Source organism: Acanthochromis polyacanthus, chromosome 1, assembly GCF_021347895.1.
Source record: "Acanthochromis polyacanthus isolate Apoly-LR-REF ecotype Palm Island chromosome 1, KAUST_Apoly_ChrSc, whole genome shotgun sequence".
NCBI lineage: Eukaryota > Metazoa > Chordata > Actinopteri > Pomacentridae > Acanthochromis > Acanthochromis polyacanthus.
The window spans coordinates 9,307,990-9,333,497 of NC_067113.1; the positions used below are offsets into that span (position 1 = coordinate 9,307,990).

The 25,508-nt window shown below is 38.4% G+C and overlaps 2 protein-coding genes across 14 annotated transcripts in view; one reads left to right on the forward strand and one right to left on the reverse strand.

Annotated features, from left to right (window-relative positions):
* Nucleotides 1-3,399, reverse strand: part of ppp2r3c (protein phosphatase 2, regulatory subunit B'', gamma) — a 49,798-nt gene extending 46,399 nt beyond the window's left edge. For all 12 annotated transcript variants that reach the window (XM_051951316.1, XM_051951313.1, XM_051951278.1 and 9 more), the window contains exons 1-4: nucleotides 3,235-3,399; nucleotides 2,939-3,063; nucleotides 1,493-1,597; nucleotides 1,277-1,389 (exon numbers count right to left, since the gene is read on the reverse strand). In XM_051951316.1, the coding sequence (XP_051807276.1) occupies nucleotides 1,277-1,389; nucleotides 1,493-1,597; nucleotides 2,939-3,063; nucleotides 3,235-3,301 (410 nt within the window). In that variant the 5' untranslated portion in view covers nucleotides 3,302-3,399. The remainder of the gene's footprint in view (nucleotides 1-1,276; nucleotides 1,390-1,492; nucleotides 1,598-2,938; nucleotides 3,064-3,234) is intronic.
* A 264-nt stretch (nucleotides 3,400-3,663) lies between these two features.
* prorp (protein only RNase P catalytic subunit) lies at nucleotides 3,664-24,576 on the forward strand. Of its 2 annotated transcripts, XM_022201648.2 has the most exons (11): nucleotides 3,695-3,775; nucleotides 4,332-4,467; nucleotides 5,476-5,614; nucleotides 6,917-7,151; nucleotides 9,170-9,465; nucleotides 9,728-9,775; nucleotides 9,944-10,076; nucleotides 20,068-20,178; nucleotides 23,568-23,716; nucleotides 24,089-24,287; nucleotides 24,362-24,576. In XM_022201648.2, the coding sequence occupies exons 2-11, from the start codon at nucleotides 4,389-4,391 to the stop codon at nucleotides 24,488-24,490; spliced, it is 1,518 nt and encodes a 505-aa protein (XP_022057340.2). In that variant the 5' UTR covers nucleotides 3,695-3,775; nucleotides 4,332-4,388; the 3' UTR covers nucleotides 24,491-24,576. The 2 variants fall into 2 exon arrangements, with proteins under 2 accessions (XP_022057339.2, XP_022057340.2); XM_022201647.2 differs by having other exon boundaries at nucleotides 3,664-4,467.
* The last annotated feature ends 932 nt before the right edge of the window (nucleotides 24,577-25,508 follow it).

Sequence of the window (25,508 nt, forward strand, 5' to 3'; positions counted from 1 at the left end):
TGATGAGCAGAGTAGAGAAGAGAGAAAATGTCTGTAGAGGCCAGAAACATGGAAATGTCCATTATCGAATGACTCAAATATTGTCTAAAATGACAAAAACATGTCCAAAATTATTGAAAAAATTATTCCAAAATGGATCAATTTGTGCAAAATGACATACATTTGTATTCAAATGACACAAAGGTGCCCAAAAGTATATAAAAATTGTCAATTTCAAATGAATTTTAAGTATTTTTACAATGACAATTCCTCTGAAATCATAATGGCTATACGATAGTGACCAATTTTTAGATTTCAAAAAGACTAAAAGAAGAAGAAGAGAGACAAAGAAAGTACACTGAAAATGTCATCAAGGAGATACCGGATGGAAGCAGAAGTGACATGGAGCAGTTAGAAGATGAGGATGAGGAGGAGACAGAGCAGGTTTAGTGGGATTAGTCCAGACGTTCAGTGTGAAAACCTACTGGAAGATGGAGACAAAGCTCCCTGAAGTTTGTTGTTTTGTTCTTTCTTTTAATTTTAATTTCTTTAATTTTCTTTTAATTTCTTTTATAATTTTAATAATATTCCTTATTTTTTTGTCGCTCAATGCCAATCAGTAGACTGGAGTAAGTGAAGTTTTCTTTTAGATTATTGTGAGCAAAAAGTTGCCAAAAACATCCAACAGATCAAATCCGATCAAAAAAATATATCATGAACAAAATTATATGGCAAAGTTTTTCTTTTGGATTTTTGTTAAAAGGGGTATTAAGCATCTCAGTTAAAAAAAAAAATAGAATTTTCTGGGTATTTTTTTGATGGGTCAGGCTTTACTGGGTTAAAATATCAGACTAATCTTTTTAAAAGACAGATCAACTCATGTGGACACATATTAAGTGTTTTGATAGTCAACCAGTAGTTATTTGTTTTACCTTAAAGAGTTAAATAGCTAGTTACTGTTTTTAAAATGTAAACTTTTTAAACTGAGAGTGGACAGACATTAACAAAACAACCATTATTTATCAACTTCCTGGTTCATAAGTTAATTATTAGTGGCCAAATGTATCTCTAACAGCCTCCACTGGTAGACTGTGTGGATGCACTTTCAATCCAATTTGGATTTTATGTGTTTTAATTTGCACAGAATACAAAGTTACACGAACAGCCAAGACAAATCAGTGCTATCCGAGTATAAAGCCATGATAACACAGTGATTTCCTGTAATGTACCTTTGATCAAGCATAAAACTTCACTACAAACAACCCCACACATTAAACATCTACTGGGTGGTCCTTACTTGCACTTGGGTCCGGCCTTCTCTCCCACCTGCAGGTAGGCTTCATAGTTGATCATGGCCTCCTCTCCACTCACTGGAGGCACCTGGTGTTTGTCCAGCAGAAACCACAGATTCTACAGAAAGATGACATTTATTTTTTAAAAAACACAACAAAGTAGACAGACACCTAATTAGAAACATACAGTGTTGTTTTCATGAAGAAGTAATGTGTTTTACCTGCAATTCCTCGTTGTCCAGCAATTCTCTGCTCTTCCTCTGGAGGAAGACGGCTCTAGATTCCTCTCTCAGTTTCTGGAGTAACACTTCATCCTCTGCTGGAAGCTGCAGAACCACATTACCACCAGCAGCAGGGTTATTTTCATAATGGCACGGCGACACAATCAAACACGATTTTGACAAAAGCTTAACAATTTGGGAAAAATACTGTACCTAACTATGATTTTTTTTATGTGTACTATGTTTCTAGTTTTGAAAGGTAACTATCAGTTGATTATTTGCTGTACAATAGATGTAAAACGTGTGCTATAAACGTGGATATCATCAACACTGTAACACAAGGACAAAATGGATTTGTAAAACTATTGACACAACTGTTTAAATACTGTAACTGCAGTTTTTGCGATCTGCTATTGCATTCTTTCATATTGCCATTTTAATCAGAAACCAGTGAACTATTCAGCCCTAGTTTTAAGATCAAAATCCTCATCATCATTATTGTTCCTGTATTACCTTTGTACTCTGCTGTAATGTGCTGAGTTAAGCTGTTACCTTTCAGAATAAAACTGACTGCCAGCCCTGGAATACTTCAATTAAGCCATTAATTACTGCCGTTTGTCCTGGTGTTATACTGCATATGAATGAGGTCTGGGCTGGTCTGTCACAGCTTCTAGCTTGTCCTAATTAATTGCAATTTATATTGTTTGAGGCTGGTAAGGCAGCAGCTCGGCTTCCTACCGGTTTTAACAGACGACATCACATCTCACCCATCCAGGCTTCCCTTCACCGGCTCCCTGTTCCATTTTAGAATTTATTTTAAGATTTTACTGATCACTTTTAAAGTTGACCAGGGTCTCGCCCCAAACTACATTATGATCCGTTGACTCGAATGAGCCTCAGGTGGATCCTTCTGGTTTGTTCCAACATTGAGGCTTAACTCTAAGGGAGACCGAGCTTTCTTTAACCCTCAAAATGCCTTGTTCCATTGTTTGTTATGATTAATAATCTAGCTAATTATTCATTTGATTTATTATAATTTGTATTATGTATTGTAACTGACTGCTCTGACTTGTCTCCTATATCTTATTGGATTGTCTGTGTTGCATGTTTTAACTGTCAAAGAACTTTGTGAACACTGTTCGCAACGGTGTTATATAAATAAAGTTCTTCTTATTATTTTTTTTTATTTTTGAAAAGTCTGTCATTATCGTCATAATTAATGAATTAGTTGTTTGGCTTATAAAATGTCAGAAAACAACCAAAGGTTTGCAGTTTACTGTCACAGAGTTGGACAGAAACCAGAAAACAATTTAAGAGGCTGCAATCTGAGAACATGGACTTAGGCATAAATGCTGTGAGGGAGATGATGTCTTTAGTCACTGGTTGCTTTATAAAGCATTCCAAATAACCCAAATGAGGGTATTTCTGGTGTATTTGGTGAGTTACCCTGTAGTAGAACCGAGGGATGGTTTTATAGGACTGCTCTCTATGACTTCCTTCCTTCCATTCCGTGTAGTATTTGGTGAACAGCTCGGTTTCTTCTGATTTCTTTTCCTCTTCGCTTCTCTCATCTTTGTCGCAAATGAAACAAAAACAATTAAAAGTCACTAAAACAGTCAGTATCTGTCTGAATGTTAATACTGACTGATAACGTACATTCCATAGACATATTATACGTCTATGGTACATTCAAGTTAGCTAGCCAGCGTTAGCCAACTTTAACGTTATTTACATTATCTTACCTTTAATCGAATTTGCTGTTCTCTTTTTCAGAACATCCGACCAGTGAGGTCTTTGTTCTGTAGCCATGCCTGCTTCCAACACAGTAAAACATTAAAATTTTAAATCATTCTATCACTAAAGTCAACAGTGTGAAGTCAACTAACGTATAAAATAACATCAAGTTAGCGGCCTAACAATAGAATGTGACTTCCAGTAACACGTTCTTCTATTTTCAAAATAAAAGCGCAATGTCTCTACATCACGGAAAACTCTGATTATCGCCTGCAGTCATAAACGAAATATAAAGTTAATATTTCATAATACCTACGGAATGTGAGCGTCACCGATTGTCTGTCTTCGTGTGTTGGCTCTGTCTTCGTACCAAGTCAGCTGGGACAGGCTCCAGCCGCCTTTATTTTGGAAAGCTTGACGCAGCTGTAATGTTGATGACGTCAACTGTGCGACTCAAGTCATGCCTTGCTGCAGTTGTGTTTAGCCAAAGAGTGTTGAAGTTGTAAAGAACCTGAATTAGTTTTTGCAAACGGGATTTTCAGGGATATTGTGAGTCTCATTTATAGTTTCATAATTCTAATTTTAATGCTATGTAGCGCTAACGAGAGAGTCTCAGTTGACTTTAAATAACTACTGACATTTAGAGACAGAAAGATTAGCTGGCTAGTCTCATTACTAGGTTATTGAGTCATGTTCCCAGCTGCTGTGTTAGGTTTGTGGTTAGTTGGGGAACATTAAGGAGTATTGCTTTATTTACTGATGAGAAGCTGAATAAGAAGTATTTTTACGTTAGTTTCTCATAAGCCCAGAGGTTAAACATCCCAACATGAGCTCCACCTTGATATTAAAAGCCAGAATATGTCAGAAGTCCTTACAGCCTCTCATCCACCAAGCACGTCCAGCTCTCTTTACGCTGTCTAAGTCACTACAGCTGCCACCCTCGGCACGCTTTCTGTGCACCAGAAACCCCAACCAGACGGACAGAAAGACCAGAGGACAGACTGATAGACAGCCAAGAATTGAAAACAATGCCATCAGACAGGGGAAAGGGAGATTATGGAATGATGCTGTAGATGGAAGAGGTAAGAGCTCTACCTTTCGACAGAAGCCTTCCTTCCCCAAGTCTGTGTTTGCTGCTGGCACGGCAAAGAGGACAGCAGAGATGCTGAAGAGGAAAGCATCTGTGGTGTCTGAGGAAGAGGAAGAGGACGAACCGGAGCAGAGGACAGCGAGAGGAGAAGGTCAGACATATAGAAATGGTGTAAATCAACAGGCATCTTTAAACACATGCATTTGTAGTGAAACTATTCATCATTTTCAGAAAACAGCTTGTGTGCAATTGAAGTGACTGCACAAATACTCCCACTGTTTGGCACATTATATCTGTTCTGTGAATTCTCAGATAACTTGAATGTCTCATATGCTAAAAATAAACTTTCATTGTGTTTCTTTTTGTCTTAAAAACTCCTCTAGCTCCTTTCCAAGTAGATGACCTCCGAGCTTCAGTAACCAGAAATAATTTCATTCAGTTTCTGGGGTTAAATGAGGTTACCAATAATCACTGAGCTAAACGTTTGTTTATTCCTGTCCCCTCACTGTTTGCTGTTTCTAGGTGAACCATTCAGAGTGAGCAGCTACCTTGCAGTCTGACAGATTTTGCTGTGCTAACTCTAAAATGTCTGAGCCCTGAGCGAAGCACACTAAATGTTCTACTGTTGACTGCAGGAGTGAATACAAGACTGTTAACTCCTAGCAACCTAAGACCTGAAGATCTAGTGGATTATTTTTATTTTTGATGGCAGTGTAACCACAACAGGAAAATTCTTAGTGCTTAGCATGTTGCACCTCCATCGTGGCTGATGTTACCATAAGCTTTGATGGTATGCGAACAGTTCACATCTCTGTAGAAACTGAACCACAGAGGGATATTTAGAAATGCTGTAAACTTGAACGGTGATCTTAAATTAACAGACTGTTTTCATGTCACCTGTTGTGCTTGAGTTCAGCCTACATTCAGCCAATGTATACGTGTCTCCTGCTTTCTGTGCTCACATATACTGCATAAAATACAGCTGAAATCCCATCAAAGCTGTTCCTATTTACATATTTTTCTTTTTGTCATCAGACGATGGTTTAGTAAGAAATATTGACTGAAAGCAGCCCATTAACATGACATGTCGACAGTCTAAATGAAACTGTACTTTGTTAGTTGTTGGAGTTTCCTGCACTAAAGCATGAATTTTTCACAGGAAGGATGCAGCCTCCTGACAGACCACTCCCGGCTGCTGAGTGGAAGAAACTGAAGGAGTCTCTGGGAAATCCACAGCGATTTGACACCCAGATGATGAGCGCACTGTTTCACTCTGAGGCAGCGCTGGACATCGCAAAGTAAGAATTATGAGGGTGTTTTTGTTCATACACTCAACAAAAATATAAACGCACAGATGTGCCTTAGACTGCCCACAGTAGAAGGCCACTCTGAAAGGTGCAGTTTTATCACACAGCACAATGCCACAGATGTGGCAAGATTTGAGGGAGCGTGCAATTGGCATGCTGACAGCAGGAATGTCAACCAGAGCTGTTGCTCATGTATTGAATGTTCATTTCCCTAGTATGAGCCGTCTCCAAAGGCGTTTCAGAGAATTTGGCAGTACATCCAACCAGCCTCACAACCGCAGACCACGTGTAACCACACCAGCCCAGGACCTCCACATCCAGCATGTTCACCTCCAAGATCCTCTGAGACCACCCACTCGGACAGCTGCTGAAACAATGGGTTTGCATAACCAAAGAATTTCTGCACAAACTGTCAGAAACCGTCTCAGGGAAGCTCATCTGCATGCTCGTCGTCCTCATCGGGGTCTCCACCTGACTCCAGTTCGTTGTCGTAACCGACTTGAGTGGGCAAATGCTCACATTCGATGGCGTCTGGCACGTTGGAGAGGTGTTCTCTTCACGGATGAATCCCGGTTTACACTGTTCAGGGCAGATGGCAGACAGCGTGTGTGACAGCGTGTGTGGCGTCGTGTGGGTGAGCGGTTTTCTGATGTCAATGTTGTGGATGGAGTGGCCCATGGTGGCGGTGGGGTTATGGTATGGGCAGGCGTCTGTTATGGATGAAGAACACAGGTACATTTTATTGATGGCATTTTGAATGCACAGAGATACCGTGACGAGATCCTGAGGCCCATTGTTGTGCCATACATCCTAGAACATCACCTCATGTTGCAGCAGGATAATGCACGGCCCCATGTTGCAAGGATCTGTACACAATTCTTGGAAGCTGAAAACGTCCCAGTTCTTGCATGGCCAGCATACTCACCGGACATGTCACCCATTGCGCATGTTTGGGATGCTCTGGATCAGCGCATACGACAGCGTGTACCAGTTCCCGCCAATATCCAGAAACTTCGCACAGCCGTTGAAGAGGAGTGGAAAAATGGAAGCAAAAACAAAAGTGTTGCATTTATATTTTTGTTGAGTGTATTTGGTGTGGTGTTCTGGCTTTCCTTATAGTGGACAGAAAGATTTACATGATGTCTGTTAAGTATTTGCCCTGTATGTTCCCACCGTGTGTTTAATCATTATCTGCAACCATACACTGATTGACAACAACTAAACAGATGAAGATATACACAATAAAGACTGGAATTTAACATGTTACTTCATGCATGTACCTTTCTGCAACAGGTCCCTGCTTACTTTTGTTGCCATGGAAACGGGTACACTGTCTTACAAGCTGTTGCTACGGTATCTGACACTCTGTGAGCGCGGCGGCCATGACACCGAGGTGTTCGACGTCTATCAGATCATGCGGGAAAGTTTCCCTGCTCTGGACACAGGAGCCTGCAGTCTGTTCATCAAGTCCTTCAGCCGGACGGAGAGGTGGAGGGAGGCGATCAGCATCCTGCAGGAGGTGAAGAAGGTCAGTAGACATTTCCGTCTTTAATAGGATAACAATAATAATAATAACTTTATTTGTATAGCACCTTTTAAGAAGAACATTCACAAAGTGCTTTGGCAGGAAGAACATAAAAAATGCCTCAACTTCAGAACGATCAGGAGGGACCCACCTGAGGATCTACGGCTGCATGTAGGAACGTATGGAGTTACTATGTCTGAAATATAGCCAGAAAAATGATCAGTACAACCTTAAAGTCAGGGAGCCAAAGAAGAGAAGCCAGAACAGAGTAGATGTGATGCCATCTGTCAAAACCAGTAAGCCTAGCTGCTGCGTGGCAAAAACGGGACACAAAATGACAAAAATGAGACAAAGTGACAACAGCAAGACACAAAATGGCACAAACGAGACACAAAATGACAAAAATGAGACAAAGTGACAACAGCAAGACACAAAATGGCACAAACGAGACACAAAATGACAAAAATGAGATACAAAATGACAAAAATGAGACAAAGTGACAACCAAAAGAAACAAACTGGCACAAACGAGACACAAAATGACAAAAACAAGACACAAAATAACAAAAACAAAACACAAAATGATAAAAACTAGACATAAAAAGACAAAAACTAGACATTAAATGACAAAAATGAGACAGAATGACAAAAAAGACAGAAATAAGACACAAAATGACAAAAACGACAGAAAATGAAAAAAATGAGACAAAATGACAATATCGAGACAAAAAATGATAAAAAGCAGACACATAATAATAATAATAATAATAATACTAGTAATAATAATAATAATAACACCTTTATTTGTATAGCACCTTTCAAAGAACATTCACAAAGTGCTTTGACAGGGAGAACATGAAACATGACAAAGATGTACAGAATGGATAGCTGATTAAAAGCTGGTTAAAAGGACGACATCACACAAAGGAGTTAAGAGAGAAGCTGAAGAGAAAATAAAAGATAGAAATAGATGAAGATCAGGAGTAGAACAGGGATGTATGGGGTTAACATGTCTAAAGTATAACCAGGAGCGAGGCCGTGACAAGCTTTAATAAACACGCTCTGCTTAAAACATCCCCCGCCTTATATATAGTGCCTCTAAGTGCAAGAAATAATAATATATACTGGACGATACACCTACAAAATGATACATCTTCACTACAATAAAAACAATAAGGTCAAGGTCATACACCAAAAAAGGCAGATCTACATTATGCACAGGCGGTGTGGGTGCAATATGCATGAAATCCTTCAGGTAGTTTCTGACATATGCTCCAGAAACAGAATCAAAAAATATTTGAAATGTCTCACAATGACCTTGAAAATCAGGTCAAGGTCATGCACCCCAAAAGGCACATCTACATTACCAACAGGCTTAGTGTGCGCAATAGGACTGAAATCCCTCAAGTAGTTTCTGAGATATGATCCGGAAACCAAAAAATATTTGAAGTGCCTCAATATGACCTTGAAAACCAGGTCAAGGTTCATGCACCCCAAAAGGCACATCTATACTATATAGAGATGACCTGGGTGCAATATGAATGAAATCTGTCAAGTAGTTTCTGAGATATGCTCCGGAAACTAAATGTGGACATACACACGTGGACAAAATTGTTGGTACCCCTCAGTTAAAGAAGGAAAAACCCACAATTCTCACTGAAATCACTTGAAACTCACAAAAGTAACAATAAATAAAAATTTATTGAAAATTAAATAATCAAAATCAGCCATCACTTTTGAATTGTTGATTAACATAATTATTTAAAAAAACAAACTAATGAAACAGGGCTGGACAAAAATGATGGTCCCCCTTCGTGCCTACGGCCGGCGGGGGATAAAAATGATCAGTAAAATCTTAAAATCAATTCTAAAACTGACAGGTAGACAATGAAGAAAAGCCAGAACACAATAGATGTGATGTCGTCTGTTAAAACCAGTAAGAAGGACAAGTAAATGAACTCATAATAGAGCTGAAGCATGCATTCTGTAAATCCTCATCCGATTTTTCCATCACCCCAACAGGTTTTTTCCCCGTCACCACGTAACTACAGTGAAATCATCTCAGCAGCAGTGCAGCATGGTGACGTGAACACTGCCTGGGCTCTCTATGATGAGTTAATCGAGAAGGGACTGAGCCCACACTGGGATACCTGGGATGTTCTGTTTAAGGCGGAGCGGAAGAGTGAAGAGCAGGAAGGAGAGGCTGTGTCTCAGACTGAACAGCAGGAGAGGCTATTGGGGATTCTCCTGTACATGAGGAACAACCAGATCTACCCCCCGCACAGCCTCACCGGCAGCATCAAGGCCTGGTTTGAGAGGTACAGCTTAGTGATACACATACTGATGTTTAGAGGGAAACCCAGGCTGTATTACAGGCAATAACAAGGGATAATTTACTGTATTTTCCCTTTATAAATATGGGAACGCAACTTGTTGACCTACTAATTTGACTCCAATTTAAAGTGCTGCTTGGAAAAACTATATTTCTGTCCTGAGAAGTTGCATCTCCTTGTCTGGTTGAACTTAACATGAGCCTTTCTCACTGTCATATTTCTGTTCTCTATCTTTTCCTGTCTTTAGTCTCCCAGGACAGAACTGGACAGGAAACTGGACCAGCACCTTGCCAAAGTAATACCACCAATAACTAGTTCAGCATGATATCTCACAGTAGTTTATGTTTTTGAAGTCCATCTTTGTTCAGATTTTTATGTTCTATAGGTACGAATCTACCCAATCATCACACGTGTCACTTATGTACTTATGTGTGTGTGTGGGTGTGTGTGTGTGTGTGTTTAGGGGAGTGTGTAGGTGCTGTGGCTCAGAGTTAGAGTCCATCCAGCTGACTGCTGAGGAGTACCAACAACTGAGAGACAGAGTGATGAGCGACATTATCGAGGGTCGAGATGTTTTCAATAAGACCACTCCAGAGGTACACACACACACACACACACACACACACACACACACACACACACACACACACACACACACACACACACACACACACACACACACACACACACACACACACACACACACAGAGGAACCTAAAAAGTCTCTAATGATTCAAATCTGTGCAGGTTTTTAAAGCATTTACTTACAGGTTTACATGGTGTGCAGCTCTAATATTAATTCATTATTAATTATTACATATTTATGTTTGCTGTTCTGAGATACTTTGATATCAGTGGATTAGTTGCAATAAATTTAATTATGTTGAGGTACAGTGGTCCCTCGTCTTAGGGATTTGTGTATGTATAATGGCAGGAGGCTGCACAACTTAATTGCTTTAAGTTATTGGATCCTGGAGAAATGCCCTCTCATCTCGCCTGTACTACTGTGTTATGCACAGCAAAATGACAATAAAGCTTGATTTGATTTTTTGTTTTGATAGACGAAAATGTTCGAACTGGCGACCTTATATTTATTATTTATATATATTTTAACCTCCTAGGACCTGACATCCACAAATGTGGACATCTGTTTTTTTTTCCAAAAAGAGCGTGTTGTTCATAATAATATAATATAAGTTACAATTATAATAAAAATGATAACAATGTAAATATAATAAAATATAATAATCAGATATTAGATATTATCCATTTATTCTATTTATTGGTTACTCCTTATCCCAAATAACTAGAAGAAATCTAAAATGTAGCCCAACCAAAGCTCGGGTCTGAAGAGGTTCAGACTTTATAAATCCTCCCCACACTCTGAGAAACCTTATAAACCACCACAGAGCAATGCTATGAGCAGCGATCAGACGTCGATGTGAAAAAGACCAGATGCTGAACGCTGCTTTAGAGGAAGACAGAGGAGACTGATGCTATGGTCACTGAGCCAATCAGAGCCTAGCGCTGTACGCTACACATTTTATTACAATTTAATATTCTTTTAAAATGTTTTAATTTCTATGTTTTCTATTTTTTCATATTATTTCTGTTTTTAGACTAAAAAATGATTATTTTACCACAAAAATAATGAATATATAAAAATGTACAAAATTACATATATAAAATTTAAGAATCCGCGATACAGTGAGACGTGATATGGTGAAGGACCACTGTATAATATATGTTTTTCACTGGAGGCCAATGAATACAGCTTATGATTTATAATATTTTAAATGCTCACTTAGTGAAAATTTATGCTAAAGCTATGTTCATTTGAAAATAATACTTAATAAAACACAACTGGTAGTCACTAAACTTAACAATTATTAGTACAAAGTCAGGATTGTAAATGTGTAATAATAAAAAAACTTTCTTAACCAAGCTATCTCTTTTAAGGCATATCTGTCAGAAACATAGCACCTTAGCTGGCTAGCTTGTTCCTAGCTTGTTCTCGCTAACTATTCTCGCTAGATGGCGTCATTGGTTCACCAGGCGGCTGAGGTCAGCTGAAGCTTCTCACCTCTTAGTTCACACAACTACATTCACTCTCTAGACCAGAGGTGTCAAACTCATCCTAGTCCAGGAGCCACATTCAGCCCAATTTGATCCCCAGTGGACCGGACCAGTAAAATCACAGCATAACAACCTATAAATAACCACAACTCCACATCTTTCCTGTTGTTTTACTGCAAAAAAGTACATTCTAAAAATGTTCACATTTAAGGAATTATCTTTTTACAGAACATTAAGAACAACCTGAAATTTCTTAAGAAAAATAAACTAAATTTAACTAACATTTAGCCTCAGTTTGTCATTTCCACTTTACACCTTCCAGATCACAGAGTGTCTACAAACAGTGGTCACAGCTGTCTGGAACTGAATGATATAATATTTTACTTTATGATCAAAACGACAAAAGTCTGACAAAAAAGACATAAAAGAACATAAACAAGACAAAATATAAAAATGAGACAAACGACATGAAACAAAACAAAAAAGATAAAAAAAGACACAAAATATTAGCCAAAAAGCTGCAAAGTCACAAAAAATGGACAAACAACACAAATGAGATAAAAAATTACACAAATGACACAGGTGTGGAAAAAATGACAAGAAAAAACAAAATGACAAAAAATAATGGGCAAACAACACAAATGAGACAACCCCCCCACACACACACAAAATGACAAAAATAATGCACAAAACACAAAATGGCAAAAATAAGACAAAAAACACAAGCGAGGCAAAAAAGAAACACAAAACGACAAAAACATGAGACACAAAAGTCAGACATAAAACTTCAAAAAGAAGACAAAATATCACAAAAATGAGACACAGAATGACTAAAGAGCAATGAACAATCCAGTATTTCAATTTATGATCAAAACAACTTGTCATGGTCTAGAAATTATTTTAAATTTATAGTTTGACTAATTTATGATCTGCAGTTAATGTCTTCTCTGCAATTTTTAAACTTTGAGGGCCGGATTGGACCCTCTGGAGGACCGGTTTTGGCCCACGGGCCACATGCTTGACACCATTAATCTAGATGAAGGAAAAGAAAAACAGCTTCTGAACCCTCTTTTTATAAACCTTATGTTTTAACATCAGGTATAATGAAGTAGCTACCCATTTTTCTGCTTCAAAGACTTGATTTATTCATTTCTCTGGCATAATATGACTTTGATATTCAGTAATTAGATAATTAGTAATTTGATAATAAAGACCCATTCATCTCCACTATTTTCCAATTTTAAGGTTTTCTGGCCTTCATGCCCATTTTCTTTATATATTTTTTTTGACTGGGATAAGGCTGTTAGCTGCTATAGATCTAAATCTAAAAATGTCAGAGTACAGCTGACTGGATGTAGCTTCCTCTGTTTATGCTTCAAAATTTTTGAAAAATAAACCTTCCCTTTTACAGTTTCCTGCTCCATATTGATCAATAATAGGTAATAAACTATCAAAGGGTGCTTGGCTCAGCTTCCACATCAATGGTAGCATTTTTATTCCATGTTTTCTGTGTTGTTTGCTAACCCTTCTCTAATCACAGTAACAGGGTTGCTAATCCATGCTAATGTTAGCTTTTTCTCAGCAGTAGAAGCTAGATATTTAGCTAGCGGTTACTGCTGGCCAAGAGAACAAACTGACTGATGGAAAACTGTCAAAAGAATTAGTCTGATCCTGATAATATGAGGTAGAGACATTCAATCAAGGCTGACAATGTTATGAAAACAAGAAGAGAGGACATAGCTTTAGGAAAATTGTTTGATGGGGTAAAATGACAAAAGCAAGACAAAATGACCAAAACAAGACACAAAATGACAAAAACAAGGCACAAAATCTCAAATACATGACAGAAAATGACAAACAATACACAAAATGACCAAAACAAGACACAAAATGACAGAAGCGAGACACAAAAGACAAAAACGTCATCAACAGGTTATGCTAACATGTTGTGGGACACGTTCCATGCGTAATAATAATTATTTCAAATATAATGTTGATTTAAAAAATGTTCCCACAATTACAAGAGACATCAATGAAAAAAATAAAACCAAAAAGAAGATTTATAGTTTATTTTAACTGTTTTATCTGAGATTGAATTTGGTAACAGAGGTGTGGGACAAGAGAAAAATGGTATTTTAGGTGAAACTCCAGACTTACAGGTATTTTTTTGGTACTTTTCTCCTAGGGTTTTACATTTGGTCTCAGGACAAGAACATTTACACAACAACTGCATGTTTTAATGTTTTATTCATGGATTATTTGAAATTTTATGTAAAACGTCCTCCAGGTCTGGAATGACCCTGAAACAGAATGTAGGGAAGAGTTGCAGAAGGAGGGCAATGTGTTTTTTTTCAATCTATGTTTTTGGCTTTTCCAGATTTCTGCCTACTGCATCCGTAAATGTGTTACATTAAAAAAAATTACAAATTCTCATTGTTACACTTCGATTTTCAAATGGACTAAATAATATAAGATACAACATGTTTCCTTCTGAGCTTTAGAGGTGCTGGTGGGAGGGTGTCGTTACCTTTGGACAGAGCCAGGTTAGCTTTTTCTTTGTTAACAGTCTTGCTTTATATTGAACAGATCGATATTAGTGTTATATTGATTGTCTCATGTAACTCTCATCAAGAAAGAAAATGAGCGTATTTTTTACCCACAGCCTTTGTGTTAGCTTTGTGTGACAAGTTTTACATGAAAATGACATATTTGCATGCTTTGACATGAGTGGAGTCCAGGGCTCCTCCTGTCATTGGAAGCAAATGTGGCGTGTTAAAGGTCAATATATCAACCAGAGTGTCAGTCATTCAGTTTAAAGTGTTTTAATATATGTAGGACTCACACCACCTGTTGATAGACAGCTGCATCCCACAGATAGTCAGGATCTTTATACCAGCAAACAGGACACCACACACTTGTACACAAACGTAATCCTCGTGTCGTCCTGTGGGTCAAAATCGACCCGTTTTAAAGTTTGAAAATGTGGAAAAATATATTTTCACAGTGAAACTTCTGGTGTCCACATTTTCAACATTTTTTGTGAAGTCTTTGAACATTTTTTGGTGAAAAAAAAAAGAAATGTTAAAAATGTTTCTTAAGAACATTCGCATAAAAATCAACCAAAATCCAGTGAAATTTGTTGGATTTTGGTCGATTTTTTTGTGAATGTTCTTAAAGAAAGTTTTACTCGTATATACGTAATTACTTTAGATATTTTTTAGGAGTTTTTGGAAGATTTTTACTCATTTTTTGAAAATATTTACAAAAGTTTTCTTGCCAAATGTGGGGGATTTTTTTTTTAAAAAATATAACTTTTAAGGAATTATTGGAATTTTCTGAAGGTTTTGCAAATTTTCAGAAATTTGGGGATTTTTTTTTTGCTAAACTTTTGGATTTTTTTCAGACAAGGAAACTATATTTTTTGGTGCCCATAAACGGGGACAACAGGAGGGTTAAACATAAAAGCAGCAGTGCATTTTTTATGCCCTTTTCATACCCGAGCAGCAGGAGCCGGTACTTTATCTTGCATGCATACGTGCGCTGTCTGCACAGAGAGCCAAGGCACAAGCTTTTCATTGGATTGGAATGCACTGGCTGTGTTTTTTATAACGCAATCACAGTAGACTTTAAAAAAACATGATTATTCACCTGAAATAGTTCCAAAAAGAACCTTGGCCACATCAGCAAAATGTAGCTAATAATATGTCACATTTAATTTACGAACAGAGAGCTAGTTCTGCGTGTGCTGCTGTGTGTTTTCGGTTGGTGGGGGGAAGTTGTTGGTGGAATAATTAGTTAAATTAAGGGGATTTCCAGCATGTGGTACACTATGTGAATCTGGACCACAGCTACCTCCTGCTGAGCAGACAGACAGACAGCCATGAAGTTTAAGTGGACTTTATTAACTCCCCGTTAAGACGTTTCATTGTAAGGGCAAACAGAGGGCTTCAGACTGCGGTGAGGCAACAGATGTAGGGTGGGAGAGGAAGGACATGAATGTGAAGGGGAAGAGCAGCGTTCTCTTTCTGTCTGCATGTGTGATTACTGCAGTAGTCTCAGCTAGCAGGAAAGCGTGGTGTGTTTTTAAGTACAGATAGAGTTAGTTTAGATAAGTGCAGAACAAGGTCAAACATGTTACACCAAGGCACCACAGAAATCTAAATCCTTATTTTCTTCTATATTTGGGATTATGTATTAGTTAGATTTTTTAGTTTATTATTTAGCAAATTTATATATATGTGTGTGTGTGTGTGTGTGTGTGTGTGTGTGTGTGTGTGTGTGTGTGTGTGTGTGTGTGTGTGTGTGTGTGTGTGTGTGTGTGTGTGTGTGTGTGTGTGTGTCACAGGCCAAATTAGCATCCAGAAAGAATCTAATCCTACCATGGTTGTTGTACAGATTTCAATCTTGATATATCAATAGCCTGTATATTAGAAAGAATAACCCTAACCCTAACCCTCTAACAGGATTTTGGTATACAGTATATGAAAAAAAAGAAACCTAGAAACTACTTTGACAGCAAAATTTGCACAGTGGTTGGTGGTTAACACTGTCGCCATGCAGCTAGAAGATCCCCGGTTCACGTCCTGGTCTTCCTGGGATCTTTTTGCATGGAGTTTGGGTGTTCCAGCTTCCTCCCACAGTCCAGAAACATGCTGAGGTTAATTGGTGATTCTAAATTGTCCGTAGCTGTGAATGTGAGTGTGTTTGTCTCTACATGTAGGCCTGTGATAAACTGTTAACCTGTCCAGGTGTTTCCAGCCGAAATAGACTTCAGCCTCCGCGAGCCTAATGAAATTGCCTCAAAATCTCACCACTTAAATTTGTGAGGGACATTAATATGTGGAAATTTATTCATTATTATGCTAATCTCTGGTGTAATGTGAAGTCTACGGTATTGTCTATGTGCAGAACAAATTTATGCTTCATTATAGCACATTAAAATTAGCTGTAGTCACACAATATTCCATAATTCAGTGTAAAATGTCGACAAATATGCTGCTGAATATCTCAGCATGTTAGGTTGGTGTGTTTACTGATGTACACTGATCAACCATCACATTATCTGTCCAATATGGTGTCGGTCCCTCTTGGTCATGTTCCTCGCACTTTAATTGGTGCTATATAAATAAAATTGAATTGAACTGAGTTACTCCAGAGCAGGTTTTGCAAAGTAGAAGGCCGTTGTGCTTGTTCTGTAACATATCAAAATAAAAACGCGACTGATGTGTTTCACTTTAACCTGCCAGTGGTTCACTGAAACTTCATTTCAATGTGAATTCTTAAATGCAAAATATTTATTTGAAAGTTTGGTGAATGTTATCAAAATGTAACATTTAGAACCAAATCACAATTTAATCTTAGAATAAGGTGGAAATGATAATAAGTGTCAAACTGAGATGAGCTGGACTCAACAGGAAGTTCTTTTAAATTATGTTTGAACTGAAGTTAGTAGATGTAACTGCAGCCTGTACTCTGGATTAGTGAGTTATATTATTTTCTGTTTAACTTTACACATTATTTAGGTCAGTGGTAATGTAGTCAGATGTGCTTACAGAATGCTGTTTTGTGTGATAATGGCGGTACTGTAAGCTCATGTATGTATGTATAAATGTATGAGTGTGTGTTTTAAGCAGTCATATTATCCCCAGCAGCACAATGAGCTGGTGTCACATATCAGCTCTGGAAAGTCCCTGGATAATTACACTGGACTTTCTCTCCCTCTCTCTTTCCTTCTCATCTTGCTCTCATTCTCTTTTTCCTTTTCCCTATAAAATGTCTACTTTTTCAAAACCATTTTATCCATCATCACTCAAAATTAACTTGCCTCGCCTTCTACCCAAGCCACACATCTCTAGCCTCGATGTGCAGCAGCATATTGCTTTAAAATTAACCAGTGTGTGCGTGGTTGGTGTGTTTAAGCGATCTAAATAGATAAGAGAGCATCAGCAGGGTGTAGCAGGTGTTTTGTGAAGATCGCAGTTCCATCAGAGGAGGAATATTCCAACCTTTGTTTGATTTGTTTCATTCACATTTTGAATGTACGCTCATCATTCTGTGCACACAGTCGAGTTTCAAGTCCAGGGGAATTCACAGCAGCCTATTTCCATATTGCTGCTATCTAAAAGTGAAAGCTAACAGTGTGCTGGTGCTGGAGCCTTATTCTGAGCTGCAGCACAACTTTCCTGTTACGGTATGAGGCTGCAGCACAGACTGTAGCATGTTGACTAGACCGACCGTCCCAGGTGGGTTAGAGACGCAAAATGCGGTCTTGAATTAATGAGAAATTCAAATTGAACATTTCCAATTGTGATATTTACACAAAGCCATCCTTATTCCCGGCACTGCAAAAGAAAACCTGTGGTTCGTATTTGACGTATGAGATGGCGCGAAAAGATTCAACAAATTATAGCTTGGCTGTTTGCTGCATTTTTATCTGCTGCAGTAATGTTAAAGTAGGCTTTAGACCCCGGAAAGTTACAGATGTCTGTCCACATTAACTTTAGTAGCTAATGCAGTTACATACTGTATGGCAGCCCTTTATAACAAGCTTAGTCTGAGTATTGAACTGTGCAAATAAAACGTGTCCAAATAGAAGAAGCTGACTCTTGACATTCCCTTATAATCGTCTCATAAAGGACCAAAAATATTATTACCCAGGTTGACAGAGCATGAATTGTATAAGCTTTTAAACTTTATGATAACACAGAGTAGTCTGCTGTTAGTAGTGCTGCCAGCTGGCACTGTGCCATCTCACTACTGAGAAAGAAAGGCCAGGTTGATTTATTTACTGGCAGGCCTGTGATCAGCCAGCGAGAAAAGCAGCCAACCATCAGGCGAGTGAGCTCACAGGTGGAGTTCAGATACGCTCCTCGACTCCAAGAAGGAACAAACCCCTCATGCTGTTATTGGAGAGCTTTTCAGACTTTCTCTGCACATTTTCAGTGCTTTCTTAGTCAGCTTCTATTGTGGTCAGTCAGTCAGAAACATTCCAAGGAGGGTCATTTACTAGAAAGGAGCCAGTCTTTCTGTTTGGACGTTCCTGATTTCAGCATTTGGTTTGGTCATTAGTGACAAATGCAGCTGAGTGAATTTGATGAGCGTCAGACGGCCAATTAGAGAACACACATGCTCAGGCACGTAGCTAAAAATGTCCATATGTGTAAGCAAACTGCTGTTATTCATTCCATATAAAGAAATATATAAGAAGAAAATCTGTTACCGCTTATTGTACTTATTTAGTGGACTGTTGCCCAGGGTTAGTAGCACACTAAAAGACTTAAGACCTGCAGTATAGAGACAACAACTGCAGTCCAAACCTTCTCAATCCATGTACTGAAGTTAGGTTTATCTTATGAACAATAGCAGTGTAGTTGTGGAAATGGCAATATTTGCTTGTTGGTCACTCCTCCACTTTAATCCAGACTAAAATATCTGAACAGCTATATGATAGATTAGCTTAAAAATCTCTTCGACATTCAGATTATCAGAGGATGGTCCTGACCCTGATTCTCCTGTGGGCACAGATTTAGTTCACATTCAGTCAAATATAGTAAAATTTGTACCGAAATTCATGGGCTCTAGAGTAGGTGTCCTAATGCTTCTGGAAAAGTACTTTAGCCCTCCTGTTGTCTTCATTTATAGGCACCAACAAATATTGTTTCTTTGTCTGAAAAAAAATCCAAAAATTCAGCAAAAAAATTCCCCAAATTTCTGAAAATTTGCAAAACCTTCGGGAGGAAAATTCCAATAATTCCTTAAAAATTTCCCATAAAAGTTTTATTTTTTTAAAAAAAAAATCTTCCAAATTCGGCAAGAAAATTCTTGTATATATTTTCCAAAAATGAATAAAAATCTTCCAAAAAATCCTAAAAATATCTAAAGTGATGACATATATATCAGTAAAACTTCTAATATTTTCTTTAAGAACATTCACATAAAAATCAACTAAAATCCAGCGAAATTCACTGGATTTTGGTTGATTTTTATGTGAATGTTCTTAAGAAACATTTTTAGCATTTCTTTTTCTCCACCAAAAAATGTTGAAAGATTTCCCAAAAATGTTGAAAATGTGGACATCAGAAGTTTAACTGTGAAAATAAATTTTTTTCCCACATTTTCAAACTTGTCTGTCTCTCTCTCTCTCTCTCTCTCTCTCTCTCTCTCTCTCTCTCTCTCTCTCTCTCTGTCTCTCTGTCTCTGTCTCTCTCTCTCTCTCTGTCTCTCTGTCTCTGTCTTTCTCTGTCATTTCAGCTTGCTGAAGTCAACATTTCTGCTGCTGTGCAGATTCAGAGTGTCATCTTAGTTTTGTCATATTTTCATACATCTGTAAAAGGCTCCTGTTAACATTTTCTGGTTAAATAGCAAAAACAACGAAAGTCATGATATGCAAACTCAAATGCTTTTGTGTAAGGTGCATTGTTTCCACATTTGTCTCTTTCTTTATTACTCTACTGTATTTCTTTAGATGCCATTCTATACTTATGACAACTCTATTTGTATCTGTCTGTTCAGGAGTTGGAGCAGTTCAAGGTGTTTGTGAAGAGAAAGCCAGCGTTTGATGTGGTCATAGACGGGTTGAATGTAGCAAATGTCAACAAGGACAGAAACAAGCAGTCAAAGACGGTGAGTAGAAGAGCAGATCCGCATGTGAAATGTCATTTTAAAGAGCTGAGCTAAATATTCTTCAGGGTCTGCCTGGTGTGCTCATTCTGCAAACACATACGCACAGTTTTGCCGTCTAGATTTTAGTGGTTTCTTTCTACATCTCCGTCTGTCCAACCCGGGGCTTTTCTGCCAGTTCCACAATGACTAACCCTGCGCTGTGTGTTTCTGTGTGAATGACAGATGTGTGTAGATGTCTTTAAAAATGGCCAAAGACTGACTGTTACAACACCTAGCCTACTTGTCTGCCTGCCCACATCTGTCTGCTAGGATGTGTGGTGGTGACAACTTCAGCTCTGCGTCTCTGCCTGAAATATGCCTCAGCTGCTTCACGTGTTAGTGACTGAAAGAAGAAAATTTCAGAATGATAAGAGCTGAAAATGAATGGAAAAGGCACCGAAATGCATCTTAGCTCCACCGTTCAGAACCTTTTAGTTAATGAACACATCTAGTCACAGCTGAATTTACAGTTAACAATAATGAAAGAATCCAGCTAGGCTAGCAGCTGCATGTGGCTGATCCTACAGGGCCGACATTAGGTAAATACTAACGTAGTCAGAATGTTCGCCCACAGGGTACACTAGTGTGGGTATACAGTGGGTACGGAAAGTATTCAGACCCACTCTCTGTCATTGCAGCCATTTGCCAAAATCAAAAAAAGTTTGTTTTATTTCTCATTAATGTACACTCAGCACCCCATCTTGACAGAAAAAAACAGAAATGTAGAAATTTTATTAAAAAAGAAAAACTGAAATATCACATGGTCATAAGTATTCAGACCCTTTGCAGCGACATTCATATTTAACTCACATGCTGTCCATTTCTTCTGATCCTCCTCGAGATGGTTCTGCTTCTTTATTGGAGTCCAGCTGTGTTTAATTAAACTGATTGGACTTGATTAGGAAAGGCACACACCTGTCTATATAAGACCTTACAGCTCACAGTGCATGTCAGAGCAAATGAGAATCATGAGGTGGAAGGAACTGCCCAAGGAGCTCAGAGACAGAATTGTGGCAAGGCACAGATCTGGCCAAGGTTACAAAATAATTTCTGCAGCACTCAAAGTTCCTAAGAGCACAGTGGCCTCCATAATCCTCAAATGGAAGAAATTTGGGACGACCACAACTCTTCCTAGACCTGGCTGTCCAGCCAAACTGAGCAATGGTGGGAGAAGAGCCTTGGTGAGAGAGGTAAAGAAGAACCCAAAGATCACTGTGGCTGAGCTCCAAAGATGCAGTCGGGAGATAGGAGAAAGTTCCACAAAGTCAACTATCACTGCAGCCCTCCACCAGTCGGGGCTTTATGGCAGAGTGGCCCGACGGAAGCCTCTCCTCAGTGCAAGACGCATGAAAGCCCCCATAGAGTTTGCCAAAAAACACATGAAGGACTCCCAGACTATGAGAAATAAGATTTTCTGGTCTGATGAGACCAAGATTGAACTCTTTGGTGTTAATTCTAAGCGATATGTGTGGAGAAAAGCAGGCACTGCTCATCACCTGCCCAATACAATCCCTACTGTGAAACATGGTGGTGGGAGCATCATGTTGTGGGGTGTTTTTCAGCTGCAGGGACAGGACGACTGGTTGCAATTGAAGGAAGGATGAATGCGGCCAAGTACAGAGATATCCTGTAGGAAAACCTCTTCCAGAGTGCTCAGGACCTCAGACTGGGCCCAAGGTTCACCTTTCAACAGGACAATGACCCTAAGCACACAGCTAAAATAACAAAGGAGTGGCTTCAGAACAACTCTGTGACCGTTCTTGACCGGCCCAGCCAGAGCCCTGACCTAAACCCAATTGATCTCTGGAGAGACCTCAAAATGGCTGTCCACCAACGTTCACCATCCAACCTGACAGAACTGGATAGGATCTGCAAGGAAGAATGGCAGAGGATCCCTAAATCCAGGTGTGAAAAACTTGTTGCGTCATTCCCAAGAAGACTCATGGCTGTACTAGCTGAAAAGGGTGCTTCTACTCAATACTGAGCACAGGGTCTGAATACTTATGACCATGTGATATTTCAGTTTTTCTTTTTTAATAAATTTGCAAAAATTTCTACATTTCTGTTTTTTTCTGTCAAGATGCGGTGCTGAGTGTACATTAATGAGAAATAAAATTAACTTTTTTGATTTTGGCAAATGGCTGCAATGACAGAGAGTGAAAGATTTCAAGAGGTCTGAATACTTTCTGTACCCACTGTAAAATCAAATTAGAATCCATTCAATAGCTCTATAGATATGCGACTCAAAACCACAAATGTCAGTCTTATTGTGGCACTGCAAGAAAAGTCAGGGAATTACCAAAGCTATTAGGAAACGTCATTCTAGCAACACAAGTGTTTTACAAAAGTCCATTTCATCCAGCAGAGTACAGTGGTGTCTCTGTGATCTGCAGGGCAAAGCTGCTGACATTGTCAAAATGGTTATTTTGAGGTCAGACAGTATAATAATACTGAAATTTAAAGGCTTTTATTTAATGTGTACGTATTTTATTTTCATAATGTATAAACATATTGTTTTATTGCTGTTCCTCTAACCTTTTTCATTATTTTATTTTATTATATTTTTTACTGTATACTAAACTGGCTTGAGAAAACACACAAAGAATGCCAGTGTAACTGGACTATAATGTATGGAATCACAGGAGTGCCATAAAAAAAGATAATTTTGTTTAAAAAATAAGGAAATAAATGTGCAAATATAAAGAGTAATAAATTAAAAATGTTAAAAAATGAAAAATATGAAAATATAAAGATCAATTTTGTCTTTGCTTTTCCATTTGTTTTTTCCTTTTGTTTTTCCATTGTGTCATTTTTAACCAGATTTATCTTTATTACTGCACTCCTGTGATTCCATAATAATCTACCCTTGAAAATGGCATTAAAATTCTATTCTGTTCTATTCTATTCTGCGTTGTCTACCAACTCATTACAGCCACACTAAACATGTCATACTTACTTATTCTCCAAAAATGTCTGTAGGTGCTACAAACGTAGACATTTTTGCATTACAGTTTCAGCATTTATGCTGTGGCAACAAACTGGCAGATATTACCACATGTATTATTTACCATATTAGTGAGGAATTCTGTTTATTACTGTATCTTCTATATTGATTGATGCGATGTTTTCTGATCTACTCTCACTTACCCATTCTAACAGTGAGTGGTAGAAGATGTATACTATGTAAAAGCATGTCTTAAAACTCATATTACCCATAAAGGAGCCATCATGAGGCGTGGTTCTGTATCTGAATGTAGTCTGCAGCTCCATTTGGGTAATTAAATAGTCATGTTCTATTTTTTGAAGTGGCTATAAATGAAAGTACTCTGCTACGTTTGTGTGTGTTTCAGTTACTGGCGGTGGTGTCAGAGCTGGAGCGTCAGGGCCTGACTATTCTGGTGCTGGGGAGGAAACACATGCTGCGGCCCTCCAGATCCTGGGACAAACACGACATGAACCTGATCCAGCAGAAAGCCCACTGCTTCTTCACTGACAACATGTGAGCATCTGATAATTAAGAAAGTAATAGTATGGAATATGCTCCATGGTAAACACACATACCTACAGAGAACATGGAGATAAAAGAAAATCAAAAAATGCCCCACAAAAGATCTCATACGATCACAAATTATTGATTCAGTCATAAAAGAGCAACAGTTTCAGCTTATGATTCAATGAAATCAGAAGGTGTTTGCTGACATAATTATAGGAAAACTCTGCAGCATGTGGGTGGATGACTAATATAGTAAACCAGAATTCACACATAGAATGTATCGCACTTATATTCTGCAGTACTTTGTTTATTTACAGGCTTTTTGTTCATCAGAGGATTTATTTGACAACACCTTTCAAGTGCCTGTTTGTCTCTCAGTTCAGAGGATGACCCCTTCCTGCTTTATGCCACGTTGCATTCTGGAAACCACTGTCGCTTTGTGAGCCGGGACCTGATGAGGGACCACAAGGCCTGCCTGCCGGACGGAGCCACCAGACGGCTCTTCTTCAAGTGGCAGAGGGGCCATCAGCTGGTAGTGGACGGATACATCGTAGCCGGCAGGAGGGTCCGATTTCAGGTGAGGAACGAGGGTATGAAAAGAAAGCATGAATTAATAAACATACAATTTACTGTGTGTTTGTGTTTTAATAGAGTATTCCCAGCTACGACACCATTATTCAGAATGAAGGAGACTCGTGGCACATTCCCTACGATGACACGGAGGACAGGAGCACCTATGAAGTACCACAACGATGGCTGTGTCTTACCAAAAAGCACTGAACACACACTGATTTCACAGTGCCATGTTTTTAATCAAAATGCTTTGAATGTAGCTGCGGATCTGTAAATAAATCCTTTGCAGCTTTTGAGGCGTCTGTGTTCTTTGATCCACCTTTAAACCAGAAAACTGGTTCACTACATAGCAGAAATGTTGACTGCATGTGAAGCAGCTTGCAAAATGATCACACCAACTAGATGGACAACTACATTATGAAGCTCCAGGTTGAAAAGTTCATTGATCAAGTACATGGGCAACATCTTCATCAGGAGTCTGGAGGCCGAGAGGCTCAAACAGCAGAGAGACGAGAACGTTGAGTTTCTGAAGGAATAGATCTCTGTGAGAGGGCAGGAAGTCTGGAGACTCAGTAGTACCAACAGGTCTCTGCAACACTCTTCATCATCGGGAACAGCTGCTGGAAAGAGAAACTGAATTCTAGCAGACAAAAGTTAACTGGAGTTATGAGCACAACACTGTGGAGGAGCTCAGTAAAGGATGTTGAGAGAAGACAAGAAACAAGAAATTAAAATGTATACAAGATGCAAGATATATCCCATGGACTTCAAAAGTCCCTCAGTTATATATTGGCCCATAGGATAATTGCAAAAGGACTAATTTCTTCATTTTAGGTATAAAAAAGCATCCAATAATCAGGCTGCTACAAATTCCTAAAACCCAAATTAATGTATGTAAATAGTCTATTTTGTTCAACTAACAGTCTAAGATGATTAATTTACCATCAAACAAAATGCAAAAAAAAAGATTCACAGCTGAAAATTAAGATCAAGAGCTTTTTAGTTTTTTTCTTGGGATTATTTTTAAATACTTGTGCCATATGTGCATCTATATCACCACGAAAACACCAAACCATATTCAGTGATCTTAGTGTTGGGCATGAGACAAGTGTTTTGTAGATGCATTTGCAACTAACCAAGACATAAAAAGTGTGATTGTTTGTCTTTAAATTACATTTCTGCATGTCTTTAAAAACACATTTTTTAATAAGCTGATTTATTATTG

Bases quoted from the DNA above. Each gene is read 5' to 3' on its own strand.
- prorp (XM_022201647.2), top strand. From the start codon at position 4,053: ATGAGCTCCACCTTGATATTAAAAGCCAGAATATGTCAGAAGTCCTTA. The intron at 7,152-9,169 runs GTCAGTAGACAT...TCACCCCAACAG, and splicing joins TCCTGCAGGAGGTGAAGAAG to GTTTTTTCCCCGTCACCACG. The intron at 9,466-9,727 runs GTACAGCTTAGT...TCCTGTCTTTAG, and splicing joins ATCAAGGCCTGGTTTGAGAG to TCTCCCAGGACAGAACTGGA.